The sequence below is a fragment of the Pseudopipra pipra genome, chromosome 3 (genome assembly GCF_036250125.1).
Source record: "Pseudopipra pipra isolate bDixPip1 chromosome 3, bDixPip1.hap1, whole genome shotgun sequence".
Lineage (NCBI taxonomy): Eukaryota > Metazoa > Chordata > Aves > Passeriformes > Pipridae > Pseudopipra > Pseudopipra pipra.
Genome location: NC_087551.1, coordinates 1,885,938 through 1,909,742, shown reverse-complemented (window position 1 = coordinate 1,909,742; position 23,805 = coordinate 1,885,938). Strand labels below are relative to the sequence as shown.

Sequence of the window (23,805 nt, the reverse complement as noted above, 5' to 3'; positions counted from 1 at the left end):
TTATGTTTATCAATCATGTAAGATTCCAGGGGGTGCAAACAATGAATAATCCACTGGAAATTAATCCTGCACGTTGGTGCCAGAGTTGTAAAGGTAATAAATCATCAATCAGCAGCACGGGACCGCAGCATCTATTTCATGCACGAAGCAGCACTTCATCATGGTAAATTTAGCTGTGTCTCATTAAACTGACTGCAGGCTCTGGCCAGCCAGTAAAACCTGAATAGCTTTTCACATTATATTCCTCAGAGCTCAAAATAAATCAAAAAGTCTCAGTTTCATGTGTCTGTGATCTTTAGAAAATGAATTAACCGTTGTGACTACGGAGCGGCTCAGCAAGTGCACAGTTAGTCTGAGGAGCAGGATTTCAGGGAAAACCTTCCCTCAGCCTCCCTGGCTCCAGAACAATCTTATTAGAGATTAAAAACCTTCATTCAGTCACCGTGCAGCCAAGTGGGTTTGGTTTGTTCATTTGCAGAGAGTGGTTTTGTTTGGGTTGGGGCTCTCTTGGAGTGGCAGCGAATTATTCTGTACCAAGAGCAAAGCACAGTCACAGCACGGTGGCCACATCCTGCTCCTCCAGAAATCAATGGCAATACTCCTGCAAGAGGATCAAACTGTGTGGGATCAATTCCTCATTCAAACCCATTTCTCCTCCCCACCAAAAAAGAAATTAAAGGCATTTAAGCATTTGCCAAGTCCCTCTGTCCCTTCTTTACCAGCCAGTGCTTTTCTCCCCTGTTAATGTTCTAAAGGATGTTCCACCTGTGCCCAGCTGTGCCAAGGTTTTGTCCCAACCACACCTGCTTCCCTCACTTTGCACACACTGATCCTTCACACTTCAGCTGGGGTGGGAAGCAAAGGTTTAGGGGAAGAGTTGTCTCTGCTCTTTTCAGTCAGACCTTTACGGCCCAGAACAGTGCTCAGGTCCCTTAATGAATTTAGGGAGCGTTGCTGATTTACCCTCGGGATTCTGGGCTCACCATTCCAACAGGTCTGTTCCTGGGATGAACAGAGGAATAAATGCAAAACAGCAGAACCTCAGCCAAGGGCTGCACAATCCTGGACTTCTCTCTCCCCACAACTTCAACCATCCCACTTCTCCATCTAGTTCTGTCTTGCTACAAATCAGTGAAATGCAATTCCTTTAGAGAAAAAAAATCTCCAAACCACAGCCAAGATCACACAGTAATTGTGATTTTTAACGTGTCAGTGGCTAAAATCTGCATTTTCAAGGAGAACAGTGAGCAGTGTGTCTCTTTAGCAGACAAACACTGCTGGCCCTGCACTGTCACCCAAGCCATGGCAGAAGGAAACAAAGAATGATTCCAGTCTCCAGAAATGGAATCAGGGATTGTGACAGAACAGCTCAAGTGCTGCTCACACCCTGTTGTAGCAGCAGGCAGAGCCTGGAGCATGGCAAGGACGGCTCTCAGACTTCCAGGATACTCATTTATTGCAGAGAGCAGGTCTAATTCCCTGCCCTGGGTACAGTAATGGATTGGCAACACTTGTCATAATTCAATTTTCCCTCTTACTGTTGAATCTCAGACAGCCTGTGGATCTGAGGATGGAGCTTGTTGGTACAGCTGCAATATAAGTTCTACATCACCACACTGAGCACCTCCTTGCACTGCCCTATCCCTCTGAAACAGGTCTGGAATCTCCCCAAAGCAGCTGCACATCCAACCTGGGGTTCTGTAGAAAAGCGTGGAAGGAAGGGGGTGCACCTTACCATGAAATATCCCACAGTACCTTTGATTCATGGTAAATTTATCACAATCATCATTTAGACAAATGGAGAGATCAAAGACACTTAAGGTTATAGTTAGGAACAGTCCTAAGGGTAAAACTAAGCATTACAAATTCCTCAATACATCTTTCAAACCTCCTACCTTTGTAAGGCTATTTAGCCAAGTGACTTGATAATGATGAAACAAAAAACAAAACAAAACAAAAACTCATGTTTGATGCAAAAATTGCAGGTTAACATGCAAGTTATACAGTGCTTTCTGTCTATGTAACATATAATTAAATGATTATCAAGCAATGCATGGCAGCCTCTGTAAGTGCAGTGAATGCAGTGCCTTTAATGAATCTGGTCTGCTAATGGGTGTGCAGATGGACAGTCCTATTTGTGCAGCTGAGTGAACAGTGTCTATTTGAATTAAACGAGACAGGTGGCCCCTGAATTAACTGCTGCCAGGTATGGTCACACATACAGTGAGCCAGCAGACTCTTTCCCCATCCAGTCTAGCTGAGATCTTTTTTTCAAGCTCTTAAGCTTGAGAAGCTCAGGCACCTGTAGGAACTTCCTTGTGCCAGGAACTTCCTGTGCCACACTCACCTGGCGGCTCTCTGGCATTCCAACAGGGACTAACAGCAGGAACCAGGAGGAACTCCCAGATTCCTTTTTGAGGATTCTGGTCAACAGTACCAGCACTGTGGATTTTAATCTCACATTAGAGTTTTAGCTGGTTTTTAATGTAATTTCTTTTTCACCAGCAACAATAATCAAAGGACTCGCAGTAACGACTTTCAGAAATCATTAAGATTAATTTAGTATAAAGTGGATAGAAAACATGTTTTGCTTTCCCCTCTTTAAATAGGAAAGCTCAGACTTAGCAGCAGAGTACAACTAACACAGACTATTGAACAATGGCGTGGCAGCAGTTGTTTGAAACATTAAATATTTCATAACAAAATATTTCTGCCTTCCAGTACAGAGAGGAAGACTCCTGCTTTAGAGAAAACTCTGCAGGGGAGGGGAGGGCATACAAAGAGAAATTCGGATTTCTACACCATCCACTCTCAGGATTGCCAGACCTCCATTCCCAAGCACAAGGGAAGACTGGCAGCAGGTCCCTCCAGGGCTCAAGACACCAAAAGCCCTGGGGAGCTCAGAGGTGCTACAGAAGTAAAAACGCTGAGCAGCCACTGGGAGCTGGGCAGGATCAGCACCACACAAGGGTGACACTGTGACAAATGTCCTGGTTTCACCTGAGAGCAGAGAGAGGTGGGCAGGACACCAACTGATACCTGCACTGACTGAACAGCTACAGAGTCAGGCACAGACCCCTCCAGCCCCTGCACCCTCAGAGAGGTGATATGCAAGCAGTCACTACCTACAGCATTTCCTGCCATTGCACATTTGGATGCTGGAGCTCCGGTTGTCCTGCAATCTGATCCTGGCTCTCCCACTCCTCCATTTTCTGGAAGCAGGGATACTCCTCAAAAGCAGGGCAAATTCATCACAATCCAGCTTTGAGTAACTGGATTATGACATTTTCCCTTCCTCAGACTTTTTTTCCAAGCCCTTCACTTTACAACCTGTTCATTCCTCGATTAACCCTGACTGTCAAACCTCAGCTACTTTCTTTCCCTCCAAGGCCCTCAGAAGCTCTTTTCTGCCCAGCTCTACTGCCTGTTCTCACTGGGTGTGACCCCAGTCCCTCAGCCTCAAACACAGCCACGAGAGCCATCTCCACATCCCAGGGATGTTTCCCCAGAGGTGCCAATCAGCTTCTGAACCCACGGCAGGAGAGAGGAGAAAGGAGATCCTGTTCAGCCCGTCCTTCTCCTTCCTTTCCACTTCCAGCAATTGTGCACTGGCTGCTCCCTCTGTCCCTCCCAGGGAGGGAGCTCTGCCAGGGCAGCTCCTTGCTCCTCCCCTGGAATACATCTCCAAGTCCCAGCTCCTGTTTTAAGACACCACTTAAACCCACCCTGCTTCTTGAAGCCCCTGAACTCGGTGGGAACATGCAAGTCCTGAAGAACATCCCCCTTCTGAGAAAGGGCATTTCTCAGAGCAGTGACAGGCCCTGGGGGTGATGCCCAGCACATGCCCTGCCCTGGCAACCTCCTGCACTTCAGGGGACCACACTTCTGGAGAAGTGTATTTAACAGGCCAATTAGCCTCTCACTAATCATCTCTCACACTGGGTACCAGTCCAGCAATGGAGACAAAAATATACAGAATATTCCAGTTATTCTCCTCCTCTCCCCTTTCCAGCTCTTCAGACTCAGACACGTTTCCAGTTTCCCCTCATTGTATATAGATGAACGTGCTGCTGGTTTACATTTTCAGTGCCTGCTCATGGCTCCAGCTTCCCATGGCTCAGGCAGGAGGAACAGCATCACTTGGGAATTGTGAGCACCAGACTGCACACAAACAGAGATGTGACCAACCACCACGGGAGGGTTCTGGACACTGCATTAGAGGATTCCATGTCCACTGACTGTCAGTGATATCCCAAGAGTTCAGCTTTGAAATAAAACTACTGCTTTGACCCTTTCAAAATACCTGGGAAGTGTTTTGATAAACTATTTTTATTTTTTTTTACACAATTATCACTCTTACTTTACTTCTTCAGATTTCTAACTACTTGCTGCCCATTGTTCTTATTTGGGGTTCAATTTAATTTCTTGACCTCCATCCACTAAAAATTTGCCATGACAGAAGCGTGACAAGTCCTGTGCTGTAGCTATAAAAATCAGTGAAATACATTAGCAATGCTTTTAGAGGAGAAAATTATATGGCTCTGTAGAAAACTTTACAAGCAAAGATATTTTGACAAGTGCTACCTCAGAAGTAGCACCATATGTTGCTGCACTTCAGCCCGAAAGACAAAATGCCTGTAAAATGAAAAGCAATGAATTTTTTCCAATTTACTGCCCTGAGAAGTTAAAGATATGCACTTATTTCAAGTACCAAGTAATCCGAGCAATCTAATTAGGAAGGAGATAATTAAAAGACTAAGGGGTTGCTAAATCACGCTCAGGTCACACAACCTGGTGTGTGCTCTAGTTTATAATGACAGCGGTCCCGGTGCTAATGTGTCTGTAAAGCTGGGCTCAGATCGGCCGCCGCGCTCAGAGCCCATCTGAGCAGAGCAGGGCCGTTAAAGCCTGGTTAGAGCCTGGTTAGAGCCTGGTTAGAGCCTGGTTAGAGCCTGGTTAGAGCCTGGTTAAAGCCTGGTTAAAGCCTGGTTAAAGCCTGGTTAAAGCCTGGTTAAAGCCCGGCTGCCTGGCACGGCAGGAGCTGCTGGAACTGCAGTGACTGTGCTCACAACCACTGCTGGACACCAAGGGCCAGTGACCACCCTGCCAAAACACCCTTCTCGGGGTTTTAAGCTCCGGAATGTTCAGTTTTAAATTTTACTCTGATGAAAGGTGAACACCCCTTTGAATGGCACCAATTGGCAGCCTGGAATCCTCGGCTGATAGCTGCCTGTGCCTCTCATTCCTACCAGCATCCTGATTTCCCAAGACAGCTCCAGCTACACAACTGTTCTGCAACAGTAAAAAACAAGACATTAAGATAAAGCTTCCTCTAGTAAAGCCATCAGAGCACTTCAGCTGTGGATTCATGGCTTTCTGTGCAAGGACACTTTCAAGCCCGCCTGTAAATGCAAAAGGCACATTAACAGCTTCTAATAGGACTGCAGCACGCACACAAAAGAGAATTAAAAATAGCTTTGTTTCCCACTGGCCGGCTTAGCACAATTCAGGAAACTCAGGAAGGAAGGAAACATTGCCTTAAAAGTTGATTTTGAAAGGAAACACATTGAAAATGTTTGTATCAAGCTGGTTGTTCACAAAGGTGTTTTCTAGGCGTGTGAGTAACGTCAGCCCCAGTTTTTACACCACACTCAAAACAGACTAACCCAGGAATAAAGCTGTTAAAAAACTGGCATGATGCAACAGAATAATCAGCAGCAAACACTCAGGAAAGCTGCATGTAAGGTTTAGTGATTTGAGGCTGCTGAATCCTGTCTTGTCATTTGTTTAGCTGTTCCCACTCGGGGTGACAATGGCAATATTTGCGTTGTTGGCACGCTGTTTTCAGAACTATTGATAAAAAGCTCCAGGTAGTACCCAGGCATTTACTCAGGGCCACAGCACATCCAGAGCTCTTCACACCCCCCAAGGTCTCGCCTTCACAAAGACATTTGTCCTGGCCACCAGGGCAGAGTTCACGCGCATCAATCCACGTCCCACACGTTGATGTCATCCCACGGAACACGCGGGAGATCTCCAGGGCCAGAGGCACTGTGAGTTACTCCACGTGCAGCTGAAAAGCCCAGGCCCTCTGGTCAGGGCTGCTTTGTCTCCTCACAGTCACTCCAGGCCGATCCCAAAGCCCCGGAGGCTCCGCTACTGCCCCGTTACAACCTGGAGCAAGGACAAGACTTTCTGGTTGCTTCCCATGGCAACCGAGGGAGCAAAGAAAAGCAGCACCATCCTCCTCTCCTGTAGGTACCTCGGTCCCCACCCCTGAGGTCACAGCCTTGCCTTGGACCTTTCAGAAGCTCACAGGGCTCACTGAAACTCAGAAAGAAAGAAGCTTCTGCAGCACGAAGGTTTTGACCCAACAGACTGGGCCCAAAAAGAAACGCCGTGCTGCAAAGGCAGTTTCCAGAAGGTGCGTGAATAGGTTTAGTCTGAAGACCAGCATGTTACAGATTTTCAGTCTTTCCCTCTGTCCACGAAATCAGCAGAACTCAAACACGCCCCAGACACACCAGACAGGTATCACTGCCCATTTATTGTGCTGGCTGCCAGATCTGATACAATGCAGGACACAGGATCAGATGATTCCACGGCAGTGGTGCCACAGCACAGGGTGAGGGAGCCCCCTGAGCCATGAGGAGGCAGAGGATGCTCACATCTCCCATCCTATGGGAACAGGCATTAGCAAACTTGCCTGCAATGAAACCAAACCATGCCTTATCTACCCCCAAAATCTCCCCCCTCCACACTGTCAGCCTCTCACACCTGAGTACCACACTGAGGGGCAAAAACCCAGTCCAGGGAGGCTCAGTGTTTGCAATTAAAATGTTCCTGGTTTCCTGGGAAACAGCACTTCCTAGTAAACAGAATATAAACACTATCTGGATTTTTCTCATCCCAGGGAGTGGAGATCTACTTGTCACTTCATCTTCCATTATAGATCCTTTCCCAAGAGCTTCCAGAGCCTCTTGCTCCCCAGGCTGTCACCTGACTGCATCTTCACAGGCAATATCCTGTTTCCCTTGCAATGAGGACAATGAATATCCAAAAATCCTACAGGCAGGACTAATATCTAATGTCAGGTGACTGAAAAATCCATGTGCCAAGTGCATCCCTACTAAGCACAAGGCAGACACAGCCAAGGTTTGCTACATTTAAACTACAGAACTTTCCGTGTAGATAAATTCAACAGGTATTTTGCTCTAAACACCAACAGAAATTCTCAGTCAAACATTCTTCACTAATCCTTCAAATCTCCATTTTCCAAACTGCTATCAGAATCAACTGTTGGGTTTGTCAGTTAAAAAGTAAAATCAAGCAAAACCACCACGGAGCAAGAGAGGTGGAGTAGGACATGTGGCCCAGGAAAATGACTCGTGGCTTCAGGGCCTGAAGGACACGTTTCCAGTTGATAAGCCTTGACTTGTCCTTTAAGTACAATGGATGCACTTCGCTGATTTGGGGCTGTTGTAGAGTTACCAAGAATGTGGGACAAGCAAATCCTGTTGTGCTACATCTCTTTCTGGACTTCCCCAACCATCTTGTCAGTATTCCAGGGGTCTGCAGCTGGATGTACTTGCAGTTCTGTGACCAATACAAGGAGCCAACGCTGTCCAACCCATTCTGGACAAAGCCAGGATGATGAAGTGACTTGACAGGATAAAACCGTGAGATCCATGCTTCCAAGAGTCTGATCAGCCACTTCCATGCTCCCAGGCAATCCAGCAATTCATTTTTACCAGGCTGAATACAACATTCCAGTACGCTCAAAAGGGATAAAATCATCCAGGTTTATTCCATTCACGGGGAAGGTAAAATACACAAATCCCAGTGGCTTCATGCTGGAAGTAGCACTTATTTTAATAAAAGCTCAGGATGCTTTTGTCCTCCTGGTTGTCCAAAATATTTGCACGTGCTCTGGTTGTAAGTGGTGAGAATGTAGCATTCAGCATTATGGAGTGGAGCGCAGACCAGGTGATCCAACAACAGGAATAAATCAAAAGGTCATTTACAGAGGAGACATAGATTCTGGCACCTTCTGCTGTTCAGTTAAGACTGAAGAGCCTTTGGTCTTGGTGCTTGGAGAGCTGGTTAGGAAAAAAAACATTGTTGGAATACTTTGTTGTCATGTTTCCTTTATGGACTTAGTGACACCGCAAAAAACCTAAAATTCAAAATTGAACTTCAGGTTACATAAAATTCTCAAACAATGACAGTGACTTCATTCAGAGCACTGCAGGGGCACAGATATTCAAGCATCTTGCTTCTGTCTGGGCACCCCGTTTCAGTGCCACCAGGGGTGAAGAGCTCCAATACTTCGTGGGATCTGAGTGAATGTTCAGGTTCTACCTCCCAGCATCGCTATGTTTGTGTTTGGTGGGTTCATTTACCTTCAGGGAAGTGTTCCTTTGCTTTCTCATAACCCAGCACTATTTTTAGAGACCATCTTAATGTGCTCAGTAATGTTTTCAGACCACAAAGGCCATCAGATGGATTGTGGCCCTCCCTAAGGTTTGTTCAGTGTAAGACAGCAGCAGGCTCAGGAAGCAGGAGGGGATGTGGGGCAGCAATCAATGCTTTTCTCCAGGCTCGTCTGATGAATCAGCCTTGTACCCTTAGTAAAAAATACAGGGTTTTTTTCCTAATCCAAGTCCCAGGTCCATGTTCCACAACAAGGGCTGATCAAGGGACGTTTTCACAACTCCCAGGAACTTAGAGATGCAGTGGGAGACAGCCAGGGAGTTTTGAGGTCAACCATTTGAAGGAGCTATCTCACTACTGATCACATTAGAGCTGTTTAATATTACAGGCATAAACACTCTGTGATAATTTGTGTAACCCTGAGGAGAAATGGAGACCTTCAGAGGACATTCAGTAGTGTTGTTTGCCACATGGCTCACTTGGCTTTTTCAGCTATGACACATCTTTTTACTCTTGACAGTGCTTGAACGCTGTGTTTGATTAGTCTAAATAACCCCTTAAATTATTGTATGGACTTTCACAAATCAGTAAAGTTCACACAAACCATGCAAATAAAAACTGAAGGCTAGAAGAAACATGTTCCTGCTGAAGTACATGGGTCCAAAGCTGCTGGTTTCTTCCCCCCCTCCCATGAATGTTACAGAAACAATGCAAATATGCCAGCAATTTTCTAGCACAACTGACAAGCAGAACTGTTTGTTATTCAGAGCCTTCACACAACTGTTCATCTTTTGAGACAGCCCAGCTCGAGCCAGCAGCTTTCCCATTCACAATCAATACATTTGCACACCCCTCCCTGCTGCGTCCCAAATGCTCAGGGACACATCTCACATCACAGCCCCGACTCTTCCCTGCGCCTGCAGAATTAAAAGCACTTTAAAAAAACACATTTACAAAAACACTCAGCGTGCACAGGCTGGTATCACTGCTGTTTACTCTTTTAAGAAAACTTTCCTGTATGTCCTTTGCCCTCCATGTTATACTTCTCAATTCATTTCCTCTGAAACACATTATTGTCCTGCTTTCTGCACTAAGCAAAATTCCAGGCTCGGCGCTTCAGTCCCACTGATTCCCTTCCCAGAGACCACCCTTTAACCAGTCAAGAAGCACAAAGAGACAAGATTTATATCCAGATCCTGCCTTGCTGATAATTCTCACTGCCCTCTCAGTAACTATATATCTGTGCACACGACAGTATGACCTAAGACGAGCTGTGCCTTGGTTTACTAATTAAGACATGACTTACTAGCTCAGAAGCCAATGAATTTTCGTTGCCAGAGTAATTTTCTTGTGTACACAAAGCTTTATTACAGCTCACTAAATACCCTATAATTTGGAATGCCTGCAGTCCTTTGCTCCTGTCAGCATCCATGAACTCTGCGTGTGAGGAGCAGCACCAAATTTGAACCCCACACTACACTGACTGCTCTTCCCTGACCATCAACCAGCTCAGCTCCAATCTCTGCACAGCCTGCAACAATTCTCCACTGAGAACTTCATAACAAAATACACAAACTGAAAAAAGATCCCATTCACAGACAGAACTGAAGGGACAGGACACTTTGACACACAATACACACCACAAGGCTGAATTTCTTCAACAAGCAGCACTTACCAGAAGTTATTATAGTATTCTGACTCTGCATTAGAAGTGCCAGAGTTCAGAGAAGTTGACAATTTAACTGATACTTCCCAACCCGTAATTTACTATTACAAATAATAACAGTGTAACTCCAAAGTCACCAGAAGGACTCTTACACCGGGTCCTGAGCTGGGGTCAGAGGTGCTGTCTCAGCAGGGGCTCAGACAAGGCTTTAATGTGAGGACTCGCCATCCTGGCACTAAGGAAAATAAAATAACATCCACATCTGCCCACATATTTCAGGCAGACAACAGTAGCTACACAAACTCCTGATAAGCTCTCTGAGGTAAAGGCAAATGGCTCAACTCTTGACCCAACCACCATGAAAAATAAATGAGCGTCTATTGTCTCCCGCACAAACCAAAACAAACGCCCACTCGCTGCTCAGAAAAGGCATTATTTTTTAAAAGCCTTGCAACGAGATAAACAAGACCCAATAAAAATCAGTGCACCGGCTCCAGCCCAGGGGTGGCACTACAGCCAGAGGACGGGAACCAGCTCTGCCTCGCAGTGTTTGTGGAGGAACGGCCACAACTCGATAAATTCCTCCTCGGCAACAAATGCAAAGTGTTCTAGTCCCACACGTATTCACATCTCATGCCCCAGTTCTCTCACAGTGTGGAAGAGCTAAAACCAATTTACAACTTTGGCATAAAACCTACGGAATTCAACGGGCAGACTTGATAGACATAAATGTTTAGAGCTCCACGCTTAAAAAAATAAATATCTGAAATAAACAGTAGGTTACTTCATCCTGGCACAGGGAGAACTCGGTGGATCCTGCAGCCTTTGTTTATGCTCCCAAGAGTCAGGAACGCTGCTCAGGCTCCCAGAGGTGCAGTGCTGGGTGCCACCAGGAAAGGCAGATCACACACAAAGTGCTGTACACTGCTATTGAGGACAGGGAAATTATCTCCATTTCGACTTTAAGAAACACAACTGAGCAAACCTGCATTGAAACATGACATCATCCCCCTCTTTGGGCAGCAAATGCTGTTTCCACCAGAGGATATCAGTTGCCTCAGTAACATCGTTATGAGGTTTTCCTCTCTGAAGTCATACTGCAGTTTCCTCTCTTCACTCAGTGCAGCATTTTCTGATTTTGTTTTCCTTCTAAGAAGCACATTTATAACAGAAAGTGTCCAAAGTTTAGGCTGAGTCTCTATTCAGCCTACAAGCACCTTTGCTCAAGGAGAGGTGATGTTGCATTTGTTCTGTGAGAGCCCTCACACCTCCAGCAGTATGAGAGGTGTTAGTCAGCAGTTTTACTTCTCTTCATTAACAGCCCCAGCAGGAAGCAAGAGGCACATGTGAAACCCTTTGGATACTTTCCTTTCACACAAAAGTCAAAGCTCAGAGTAAAACAAAGGACTTCTTAAAATAGAAAGTTGAGAATAAATTGCTTAGACTGAAAAAACAGCACTAGGATTGCAAATGCTGAAAGCAGATCAATTTACATAGAGCACTTACACCCCAAATATCTGTCAGACTTAAATTGTCATGTAGTCTTCTAGGTCGCATTAAAATTCTCTCCAAAATGTTTTTACTGCTGGCATTTTCCCTTCTAATTTCAGCAATCCTTCTATCCCAAACATCTCTGTTCTCATTACCCAGAACATTTAGGTGTGATTACAGCAAAGATCATTATCGTGTTTTATTTGGTTAAGGCCTTAAAAATTAAATACAGGTGTTTTCAATTAACAGCCATCAAATTTAGCTCTCCCATCCCATTTTCTGTCACTCCAAAGGCTGAGGACACCTATCTGAGAAAAATATGTAGGAGAACCATGAAGCAGGACTTTTTAAAAGCCTTATAAATCTTATAAATGAAAGCTGACATGTCATACAAGAAAAAAAAACCAAGATCAAACCTTTGAGCATGGAAAATGAGCAGAATTATGAAAGGAAACGTTATCACCTCATCCCTCATTCCTTCAGCTGTGCCTGTGGACCAAAGGCTGAGGTAACTTCCCGCACACCTCGTGACAGCTTAAAACATGCATGAGGCCCAAATGATTAATGCATGAGCACATCCTGCAAAGCTGCACATCCTGTTCCTGCCGCACTGCAACGCTGGGCTGCAACTGCTGGGACCGAGCTGAGGAGCTGTCAGGAACCTGCCAACACCCTAATGCACCCCCCCCACCTCTGGGGACACTGCAGAGCCTGGCAGAGGGGACACGGCACCACAGAACCCCCCACTACCCTGCGGGCACCAAGAGAGGCCAGCCCAGGCCAAGGGAGGTGGGACAGGCTTGTCCCGAGTCTGGAAATTCGGGTTGCGGAGTTAAAATACATTGTTTTTATTCAAAAGGCGTCTGTGTTTGCTGTTTGTCACTCAGGGTCACCAACACTTCACTCCTGCTGCTCACACAGCACTCCTCGGGTACCACAGTAAGGTTGGAAGTGCCCTGCAAACTCATCACACAGATGGGCAGTCAAACATCTCCCAGCTAGATACACTCCACATTTTAAAACAAACTAGGGTCCAAGGGGACATTGAATACTTACTACATGATTTTGGGATAAGGACCCAAAATATGGTCCTTTTGTATTTCTCATCAGAGCTGAGGGCCACGTTTCCAGGCCACTTTCTGACTCAGGTTGTCACAGTTTCCCCACTCCTCAGCACAGATGCAGAAGATCAGGATTTCCATCCCCTGCACTCAGCTGGCAGGTTCAGGCAGACACAGGCAAACTAAGATTCACACATTACTTGCACAGCAATAGCCCGTGCTAATGGCCAGCACTTGGACCATTTCCATTTTACCTGCTCCCCACAAAATCAAACTCCCAAACACCCAGGAGGATTCAGCCTTGCTCTGAAGACCAAGTATTTCCCTGAATTTGAAAGCCTCTTCCTCACAGCAGAGCTGTCAAGAGCTTCACCACTGACCAAGGTCAGATGAATGCCAGAGTTAAACCTCAAGTTTGCATCAGATTGTATAAATATGGAAAAAGAGAAGTTTGACAAGGTACTGGTGAGAGGAGTTGTCAAACCAAGGAGGACTTGCTGTAAAAGTGATTATATAAAGTGTAGGACAGGCAGAGCTGTGATTAAAGTCAATAAACAGCCTCCCAGAGCAGCAGCTGCCCTCTCCAGCACCTTGTGGCCTGAGTCCAAACTTTAGACAGATGAAATATGCTGCACAAAGGATGCCAGTCAGCTCAGGATTAAAGTAACAACTGCTCTCACTGCACTGTTGGCAACATGGGCCTTGACAAGGTACTTGGACAACAGAAAAATCCAAAAACCCACCGTGCTGGGAAGAGGAAAACCATATCTTCACCCGGGTGTGAGTTTGAAAAATACACACTTAAAACCTTAGATCACCTTTCTACTGGCTCAGTGATGGACTGAGGAACATCGTGGTGCTTTTAGGAGGTCTGGTTCCACACTTGGTGCTTACAGTAAGGTCAGTTTTAAACAGAAAATGGAGAAGGAATACAGTATTTAATGGAAGTTGTGTAAGGCCGACTTCAGTAATTGCTGTGTTACACATCTTCACATACTTGTCACGCACTCACCTTATTAATCATTTTAAAATCAAAGAGAGAAGTCTCTACACTTACCACTTCGGGTCTGGGAGAAGAGTTTTCCACTAGGACACTAATTTCCTTCATGGAAACAGCTCAAAGCACATGGAGGAAACAAAAGGAGCAGGCTACAGAAATTCTGCTAAGTCTACAAAGAGTTGTTTCTACAGCAGTGAACTTTGTAACCATTTGACTTTCAGAATAACAAAATACTTACATTGTGACTATCCTAAGAATAGAAATGAATCCCAATCAGTGAGGATACGCAGCTCTTAAGAGCTTGGCATGTTTATTGGAAAACTTTCTAAAAGGCAGCAATAACAACAGCAAAGAAACCCCTTCAGATCTTCCTTAATTTTTAATTTGTTATAGTTAAAAATATGCAAACTCCAGGCTTTGAAAAGCTTTAGGAGCTATCAGATTCATTTCTATTGACCCTACTCTTCACCTGGGGTCTTCTCCAAAGCTTATGGAAAAGGATAAAAGGAGCCTTCAATCAATAGACAGGAAATTCTAAAATCTTTAAAGCTAGAGGAAGGTGGAAAGGAAACTGGAGACATCCAGCTCCACTCTGCTGACTCAGATACAGGCAGGACACAGAACATAATGCAATTCCTCCCTGATGCAAACAGAAACCCATCTGGGGACAAACAGTTTACATCTACCAACCACAGAGCAGGGCTGGGGCCAGGAGCTGCTCCTTGGTGTCTTGCACTAGCACTCCAAATGCACTTTTCCCCTACTTTTTCAATCTAGCCAACACGTGCTGGATGGACAAACAGGGCTACTCCAATTAAATCACTTGCTAAAGGAACAATGCTGACACCAGGCTTGTTACCTTTCGTTTCACATCAAAGAAATGAAACATTTCATCGCTCCTCCTCCTGAAATAGCACTGGAACTACCTTAGGAATTTTCAAAGAGAGCTTTCAGCGGAAGCATTGACCCACCATTCATTCCGTTGTAAATACTCCTGTGGTGAGGGGACAGGTCCTCTGTCACTTGTCTCCTGAGGGTCCCTTCCCTGCTGCCTCCGCTGAGGTGTTTGAGGTGCTCGGGGCTGCCTCCATAGTGCTGTTTGAGGTGCTCTGGGCTGGTGCCCCTCACCTTGTGCAGGTGTTCTGTACTCCCGCTCGGCGTGTGCTTCTGGAGGTGGTCTGGGCTGCCACCGCTGTGCTTTTGGTGCTCAGGGCTGCCACCAGGCCTCTGCTTTGGAAAGTGTTCAGGGCTACTACTCAGCATGTGCTTTGGGATAGTTTCTGGGCTGCTGCTGCTGTGCTTTTGTGGGTCGGGGACTTTGACCACGGCTTTGTGGTGCTCGGGGCTCGGCCCTTTCAGGTGGTGGTCAGGGCTGCCGGAGCCGCGCGGCTTCTGCAGGTGCTCGGGGCTGATGCTCCGGTGCTTCTGGTGCTCGGGGCTGCCTTCCCCCCGAGCCTTCTGCAGGTGCTCGGGGCTGGTGCTGGGGTGGTGTTTGTGGTGGTCGGGGCTGTCCGTGCTGCCCGTGCTGGAGGTGCTGCTGCCGTCCCCCACGTCTCGGATGTAGGCGCTGGGTGCCGTCAGCTGGCACAGGCTGAGCTGGCTGTCGATGGAGCTCCGGCTCCCGGCCCCGCCGCCCTTCTCCTCATCCAGCAGCACACACAGCTCCTTCAGCTCCAGGTTCTCCTTGACCACTTCTTCCTGTCTCACCTCCAGTTCCTTCAGCTTCTGCAGGTACAGGGCCACCTCCTTGTGCATCACGCTGGCGCTGTACCTGCCCAGCCGCTGCCACTCCCGGGACACCTTCTTGCCCTTCTGTCGGTCGTCGTCCAGGAAGCAGCACAGGTCCCTCAGCTCCTGGTTATCCTCTTGCAGCTTCTGGTTGATATCCTTCAAGAGAAAGATTATCATGGCAGAGAAGTGTCTAAAGGAATTGGTGTTATACAATCACCCTTACACAAGCCACAAAATCGTATTTAAGCACTCAAGCGAGGCATAAATAATTGCTTGTGTAGATCTGGCATGTTGTAACAGCACAGTGCTTCAAACAGAGCTGCTGTCCAGCCAAAGCTGACCTGGAGCTAGTCTGAGGTGTTCAAAGACTAACTTCTGACACAGCATAAAAGTTTCAGGTGCTTAATTAATTTTCATGCTAAATATCAGAGTAATTTAGCTCCCAACCCGGGCAAAGCTTGTAAGTGCTCTCCTGATGATCTTGCTCCCCAGAGAAATATTCACCTGAATAAAACTGCAAGGTACATCAGAACTTGTACTCTCACTTAAATAATTAATTATTACACATCTAGACTCCCTATTCCCCAAAGCATAGTCACATATAAAGATGAACATTTTAGAGATTTAAAAAAAATGGGGGGTTGTTTGATGTTGTTCCAGATTTGCATTAAAAACTCTTGTCAGACATCACTTTATCGGGATTGCTTCGGCCACTCTGAAATTAAATAATCTGCTTTAATAGATTTTTCCCTCCTAATAAAATGCAGTACATGATTCCATGCCCTTCTCTGAGCGAGGAACAGTCTGAGGCAAATGCTCTGAAGAAAAATGTTCAGGGTGTTACTGTAGCAGAATAATGCCAAAGAAAACATTTATAGTATTTTATCCGCCTAGTTTGGACTTGTGACCATATTTCTCTTTCCCCCAGCTCCATATTCATTCCTTCTTACGTATGATATCACAAATAGAGATTAGCCACAATTGTTAAAGGCTTGGCCATATGGAAAGACCATTTTAGCACTGTTTCCAAAGAAAAGGAAGCTTTTGTAATCCCACCGGATTTGGATGCAGGAATGCCTGGGTTTGTCTGATCTTTGCCTCAGAATAACTCTGAACTTGACAAATTCCAACCTGTATTTGACAATGGAAAAAAAGGCTACAAGGTGTCCTTAAAAATCTCTGCTGGTGAGAGATATTTGAAGTGATCCCACAGTGGAATAAAAAAGTTGTGGAAGTGCAGAATTCCTCAGCCAGAAGGCAGCCTTCCAGCTGGGCATTCTGACTCAGGGACCTGGTATTTCACACACAACAAAGGAGGGAGATGTCCAGACACCAGCACAGGGCTCACAACCTCCTTCTCCCAGATTCTGTTGAAAAGTTCCAGATGGGGCATCTGAACAAAAGGAGGAAGTTAAACATGACTTAAGGAGTTCAGAATTGAGAAGGGAATGTGTCACTGCTTCCTACACATCTTGGTGTGTTTGGTCAGTTATCCGGAGGATGCAGAAATCCATATGATGTCACAGAGAAAAGACACTATTGTTGTAACTGAACTTACATTTGAAACCTAAGCTTTATTCTTACTGAATACTATCATGGATGGGTCTTTTTTACCCCCAGACACCACGGATGGTCAAAAAGAGAGAAGAGACACACCCCCCCATACTCTGCAGAACACAAAAACTTGGGAGACAGGAAGAGTCTTCCCCCACATGCTGTTCATTTTATGCCACACTATGATCAAAGACACTTTCTCAGTAATTCCATCATTTAAAGCCATTCTACAAGTGAAGAACTCTCTTCTAATGTACTTCCGTGTAATAATTCAAAAGCCCACACTGCATCTGTCTCTCCTCTCCTTCCCTCCAATCTCACTGAAAGAATTCCCTAAAAACAACGTCCTTTCTCAAAAGCAACAAGACAGAAGAATGTTCGTGGTCCTGCCAGCTTTAAGGTAACTTTCCAGGTCTATAATGCACAAGCAAGGTAATCCTCTGTAAGCAGTCACACTATCTTCCCAATCCTCAGAAGTGGGAAGGAAACATTAGGACTAAGCTTCTCACCCAACCAAGGAGTGAAATTTAGAAGGGATAAGCCATTACAGACCTGGTCTGACTTGTGATGTGCAGCCTGCACAAGGATACAATTGAAAATGGTTAGTCAGAGATGCATTAGCAGATGCCTTTTTCAGACAACAAACTAGGGATTGGTTCTGATCACCCCAAACCGGAGCCCAGGGGTTTGCCATCCCCTGCCATCCCCTGCGCTGCATCCTGGAAATGACCCGCTCCCTCCAGCAGCCTGCCTGCCTGACAGGCTAAGGCAGCTGAAACTGGGGACAAAAAACCTTTTGAACATCTACAGCTCTGCACACCCTTATTTCTCGTGCACTTCAGGCAGGATCATTGAACTCCAAACCAGCGGAGTCTAACACAGAGGTGACCAGACTTTAGTGCTTGTACCAAACCAAAGAACACTGGGGCAGAGCACACCCCAGCTGTGCTGCACATCCTGCCGAACAGCTGCTCATCTCTTAGCCGGACACTCGATTTTTAAGCAGCATCAAAGGCTATTCACTCCAGCCCTCGTCTACTTTTCCTGCGGTTCTCGGGAGCGGCTCCTCCCGGAGCATCCACCTGACGAGACCGCTGCCGGCGGGACGGGCGGGGGGCCGCAGAGACACGGCACAAACTTCAGGGGTCCCACCCTGCCCACCCCGCTCTACCTTCAAGCCGCGGATCTCGCCGAGGTGGAGCTGGAGGCGGCGGTTCACCTCGCGGATGAGGTTGCTGTGGTCCAGCATCGCGCTCATCTTCTCGGCCTCGGCGCGGCGGAGGCTGCGGATCAGCTCCTCCTTGCTCCACTTGAGCAGCTCCTCGTCCGACACCTTGGACAAGTCCTCGGCCGGCGCTGACCCGCAACTTTCCGCCGCCACTTTGGCCATGGTGGCGGCGCGGGGGCAGCCGCGGAGCCTCCCCGCGCTGCCGGGGCCGCCCCTCCGCCGCCGCCGGGGCAAAGGGCGAGCCCGGAGCCCGCGGGTGCCCCCGGCTCCAGCGCGGGGAGACCGCCTCTGGCCCCGCGCAGCGGATCCTGGAAAACAGGAGGAAGACGAGGAGGAAAGGGTGTGGAGGAAGCCGGGCCACGGTCTGGGGAGCAAACTTCCCCCGTCGAGACGGGAAAAAAATAGAAAGAAGCCTCGAGACAAAGGATCCCCACGACACGCGCGGTTCTTTCAACAGGTCAGCGCCAGCCGCGAGCGGCCGGTGCCCGCGGCGGGGATGCGCGGGGCCGGCTCTCAGCGGCCGCGGGCGGCGGGGCGGGCGGCGAGGCGCGGATGCCGCGCCCCGTGGCGGCGGGGGAGCGGGAGCGGCAGGAGCGGGAGGGATCGGAGCGGCTCGGGCGCTGTGGGCGGCAGTGCCGGGCGCGGGGCCGCTCGCGGCTTTTCAGCGGGGCCGCGCCACGTGCGGGGGGGCGGTGCGGGAGCGGGCACGGGCGGATCGCGGGCTCCACCTGCCGCCCGCCGCCCGCCAGCGCCGCGGGACCGCCCCGCGGCGGGGACACACCTGCGGAACACCGCGGCACCCGCCCGGGGAGCTGCTCAGGGACCGCCCCGCGGCGGGGACACACCTGCGGGACACCGCGGCACCCGCCCGGGGAGCTGCTCAGGGACCGCCCCGCGGTGGGGACACACCTGCGGGACACCGCGGCACCCGCACGCACCCTGCACGGGGAGCTGCTCAGGGACAGCTCCGCACCGCGGACACACCCGCGGGACCCGCACACATCCTGCACGGGGAGCTGCTCAGGGACCGCCCCGCCCCGCGGGACCCAGGGACGGCGCACCGCCCGCGGAGCAGCGCGGTCCGCCCGCCGGGCCGGTCTGCACAGCTCGCATTACATCACCGCCCGCCGGCACCGCCTCGGCACTCACAGCCGCACCCCGCGCCTCGGCGCGGCTCCCGCACTCCCAGCCCCGCACCGCTCCTCGGCGCGGCTCCCCGCTCCAGATGGAGGTCGCATGCCATGAGATGAGCCCCCCGCGGGAACTAGGACTGGACTATTAATAGCCCTTCCTTAGGAATACTCGGCCGCGTGGTAGCGAGAGACTCACATTCCCCAATTTGCTTAGAGATACAAAGGCTCTGCATAAATCTGCCTTGCAGATGATTTGAGAATGAAACTTGATAATCCGTTCATGCTGCTCGCAAAGAAAGATGACACGACGGATCTCAGTGGCAGGAGTGATGAACCAAGACTGCGAGGTGAGTAATTGGTTGAATCCCCGTTTCTCAATCACCGAGTTCCCCTGAACAATCCCCTGAGGGCACAGGAGCTGCCTCGCCTAATGGGCCCTTGCTACCTCCGACTTTGCAATTTTATAAATACGTGGGATTAAAGAAGATGTCTCATTCTTGAGAGGAAAAATTAAAGTACTTAATGCCAGCGCTGGCAGATCACTAGGCTGTAGCCCCACGAGCAGGGCTGGCTCTGCAGAGGCAGCTGCACAACCTGTGCCCTACCTGTCCCACGTCACTGTCCCAGCCAGCACTTCCCTGCCAATGCTACAGGACCAGACTAGCCAAGGATTACCTTCTGCTCTTAGTCCAATTTAAGAGTTGCCAAAGAATGGTTAAATCAAACACTGCTCCTTTGTTCTAATTGCTAATCCTTCCCTTCAGCTGCCAGCTGTCCCTCGATCACAACAGAAGTTCTCCTGCTCCTTTCCATCGTGGGCCATGCTTTGCCTTTTCCCCACACCGAGTGGTTTCCCCACCCAAACAGCATTCAGAGACGTTCTTTCAGCTGACCCATCTCCCAGGTATCTCCAGCCTCCCATGGTTCCATCCAGCTGGGTCCCAGGATGACCCAGCCAGGGCAGCCCAGCTCCTCCCCTGCCAAAGTCCTGGTGTGGGAATCACACCTGAGCTGCTCCCACAAGTCCAGGCTCTACTCAGGACCCACCACACCCACTCCCAAGAGTCCCTGTGACACAGTGGGAAGCACAGAAGGGTGGGAATGTTGGCTGAGCTGTGGGATGAACCCCAAATCCCACCACTGCCAACAAGAGCTCCAACAAAGCGCGGAGCTTTGCCAGCATGAAATCCCATTTCCCGACCAGCCCCAAGTACTGTGTGAAAATTTTATTTTCTCTGAAAACTCTATCACTCTCTTAAATCCGCTGGAATTTTTTTCCACCGCAAAGAACAAAGCTTTAGATAAAAGCATCTGACCAGCCACAGCAAAAATACAGTAAAAGGCCATGAAAAAGGAGCTGTCAACTTTCATGCCCAAATATATTCTATTTAAATGCAACTAAAAAAGAACAGCTAGGGGAAAAGGCAGCAATAAATTAAGGCTTTTCTTCTTCTAATCCAGTTGAAAGGTCATATGATGTTAGGTTTTTACAAGTTGTAATTAATTTCTTTCCATGAAATAAACAATTAACTGAAAACTGACCAGAAACTTTTAAATCAAAATGCTTCAGGAAAAAGTGTCCATTTGCCTCAGCACCACCAGCGTTTCTCCAGAGCAGCATTTCATAGCCCTTGATCGTGGCGTGCCATGGAAAGCACGGATGTGAGATGAACGGCTCCACAAATGGGAAACACCTCCACCTTTGTGTCCTCGGGAGGCACAGCTTCACTGCACAGGCACCCGCAGGAAAGGGCAGCTCACCAGGTATGGCCACGGGGAACAGTTTAACAAAGCCAAACTTCAGAAGTGGGGGACAAACGGAGCTCTAATAAGGGAACCAAGAACGGATCAAGTGGAACCGATGTGGAATGTTTCTATAAGGAGAGGATCTAATTTCACATTCGCTCACGCTTGTGTAACGAGATCAAAACGAGAGTGGGAAGTGCTACGTAATTATTCCCAGCTCCTGGCAAGCTTAAAACTTTACTTTTAGACAGTCCACCTCAGTGCTCAAACGCCAAGTACTTCCCAGCTCCTGGGCTGTCACCATCAGCGGTGAGGACAACAACTGCCCCAAAACAAACACTTCCATTTGCACGTTTGCTGGTTTGCCAGCTCAGTAACGCTGTCACTGCTGGGTCACGTTGTCACTGCTGGGTCACGTTGTCACTGCTGTGTCCTGCTCACCCCCCACATCCAAATGTGCACCAGTTGTTGCTGGACAGTTCTCCTGCACGTCCTTGGGGACTTGCTTTTCACTGCTGCTTGCCTCGCTCCCAGTCTCCGAGGGCTGGGCGGGGTCTCTAAGCATTATTATAACCAATAATAGTTATATGATGATTTGAAAAACACTTTTGGACACTTCCAACAAGGCCCTAAAGCTGTTCAATAGCTCCCTGCCAAAAATGTGTCAGAGCTGAGTACTTTCCTAGCAGTCATTTTACACAAAGATGGCTAAACTGTTTTTGTTCAGACCTTCCAAAAATACTTTTGAGAAGAGTTCAGACTTGAAAAATGTCATTCCCAAATTGGAAGGAAGTGGAAGGAGTTTAAAAATGAAAAGTTCAAGTAATTTTAGTTACAGTTGCTTCTAGATGTTCTACCCATCATTTGTGTGTCCGTAGCTGACACCCAACACAGCATCACCCACACTGGCTGCTGTCTAATCCCAGTTGTGCTGATTTCCCAGGGAAAGGGGTAGAGCTTCCCCTGCAATGCTCCCCAGCTCTTTCACCATCACAGGATTCATTTTCCAACCCTGACTGCCACTGCTGCAGTCACTGTCCCAGCACAAATTACACCAGTGCATTCACAGAGGAATATTTTACAATTCAATATTGGACTTTTCCTAATGGAGTCTCACACAGTGTTCACAGAGTGTCAGTACACAGAAAAATTAACAGACTGATACTGCCAGTGCACAAGGGATATTATGGATAATTCCATCCAGTCAAAGCTGGCCAGAAGCAAAATCCTTCAGTGCAGACACCTTCGTATCCAAAACATTTAAAGACAGAATCTTCACCTTTTGCTCCTGACTTGAGCACAGGTAAGTAAACAGACAACTTGGAACAAACCCAACTAGCTAACAGGCTGTTTTCTCATCCCACAAACACTTTGGAGAGAGAAAAAAATTCCACGTATTTCCTACCCTGAGAAAATGTAAAGGAAAACTAGAAAAATGTTTTCAAATGAACAATCTGGAGAGGAGGGAAAAAAAAGCTCATCTTGGATTAGTCATTGGGCTTTTTAAAACTTCAGACAGTTGTATGTCCCTCCTCCAGGACAAACCTGGGATCCCCAAGTCACAGATTACTCCCAGAAGCTGGAGACTTCTGTCCTCCCTTAAAACACCAACAGAGCTTGGAGCATTTACAACATACTTAGGAAGCACAAGCACTGGAATGAGATTAAGGCAGGATAAATCCTCAGCAAAGAATTTAAAAGGTTTGGAAGTTAAGCAATACCATCCCAGGAAGAAAGGCACCACTGCCTGCAAGCAGCAACACAGGAAAAGGCCTCACCCTGATGGATGCTCGACACTTCCCATGAGCTTCTGGAACTCCTCCCTAGGACTCTTCTTCAGCCAAGCCTCCACACTCTTCCATCATTTCCCTGAACCTATGAGATTTTTTTCTGTGAAAAGACTGCTGAATCTGCCTCTTCAGTGGCATTATTGATATTTGTTAATAAACCCTTTTTACGAAAAAGAGATTGCTCATTGCATTTTTTATAAAGATATGTGTGCTTAAATAAAACTAATCTACAACAAGAGTATATGGGACAGATCTCCAATGGTTTGTAACTCCGTTTTTCATTTAGAATCATCTCAGTTTATCCAAAATATTTAAATCAGTCACTCACTCGCTCATCCTGGCTTTCCCATGGCTCCATAATGGCCTTTTATATCCACCTCCTTCCTTGGCAGGGCAGGATTTTGTAAATAGACTCTGCAGTCTCAACAAATCTCCCAAAAATTCAGGTTTTGCCTGCAGTAAGGTGGGCTGCTGTGGGATCATGGGTTATTTATCCACCACTTACCCCTTTACCACAGAGACACCAGTGGTCTGGCACTGCAGCTGTTTCTCCCTGCCCCTTGCAGCTTCACACCGACAACTTCCACAGTGGGAAACAACTCCAGGGATTTCCAAATTATCCAAACTTCCCGTTCTGAGGTGTTCCCATCTCTGCTGGGATTACCTATTTACAGAGAAGCAAAATCAGATTCTTTTGAAGATTTCCCTAGACTCACTTAAAAACACCAAGAAAACCATTCTTTCCAGCCAAGCACTGGTCCTTCAGTAGAAAACAGAACATGGTACTTCCTACTGAATGTATTCCCTGTGCTGCCACAGCAGTTTAAAAACCACTGCAATATTTTTTAGAGTACAGATCACACATCTGAACAAACCCTGGGCCTCCAGTTCACTGGCAGTTCCTCACAGCGACCTGGTGCAACGTGTTAATAACACAGAGGAAGAAGCTGGAACTCAGAGCCCTTTGGGCTT

At 47.7% G+C, this 23,805-nt stretch overlaps 1 protein-coding gene and 2 long non-coding RNA genes across 7 annotated transcripts in view; 2 read left to right on the top strand and 1 right to left on the bottom strand.

Moving 5' to 3' along the window:
• CCDC85A (coiled-coil domain containing 85A) overlaps positions 1 to 18,436 on the bottom strand; it is a 55,297-nt gene extending 36,861 nt beyond the window's left edge. For 3 of the 5 annotated variants that reach the window (XM_064651015.1, XM_064651016.1, XM_064651018.1), the window contains exons 1-2: positions 18,108 to 18,436; positions 14,623 to 15,538 (exon numbers count right to left, since the gene is read on the bottom strand). In XM_064651015.1, coding sequence (XP_064507085.1) covers positions 14,623 to 15,538; positions 18,108 to 18,326 — 1,135 coding nt within the window. In that variant the 5' untranslated portion in view covers positions 18,327 to 18,436. Of the gene's footprint in view, positions 1 to 6,527; positions 8,100 to 14,622; positions 15,539 to 18,107 lie in introns of those variants that run through there. The other 2 variants (XM_064651017.1, XM_064651019.1) reach the window with 2 other exon arrangements.
• On the top strand, positions 1,397 to 4,286 carry LOC135412341 (uncharacterized). The gene is made up of 3 exons (XR_010429599.1): positions 1,397 to 1,488; positions 2,722 to 3,016; positions 4,088 to 4,286. It is a non-coding gene; the product is annotated as an uncharacterized LOC135412341 (long non-coding RNA).
• Positions 18,437 to 18,489: 53 nt separating the features above from the next.
• On the top strand, positions 18,490 to 23,071 carry LOC135412334 (uncharacterized). Its single transcript, XR_010429589.1, has 3 exons — positions 18,490 to 18,621; positions 19,546 to 19,644; positions 20,062 to 23,071. It is a non-coding gene; the product is annotated as an uncharacterized LOC135412334 (long non-coding RNA).
• The last annotated feature ends 734 nt before the right edge of the window (positions 23,072 to 23,805 follow it).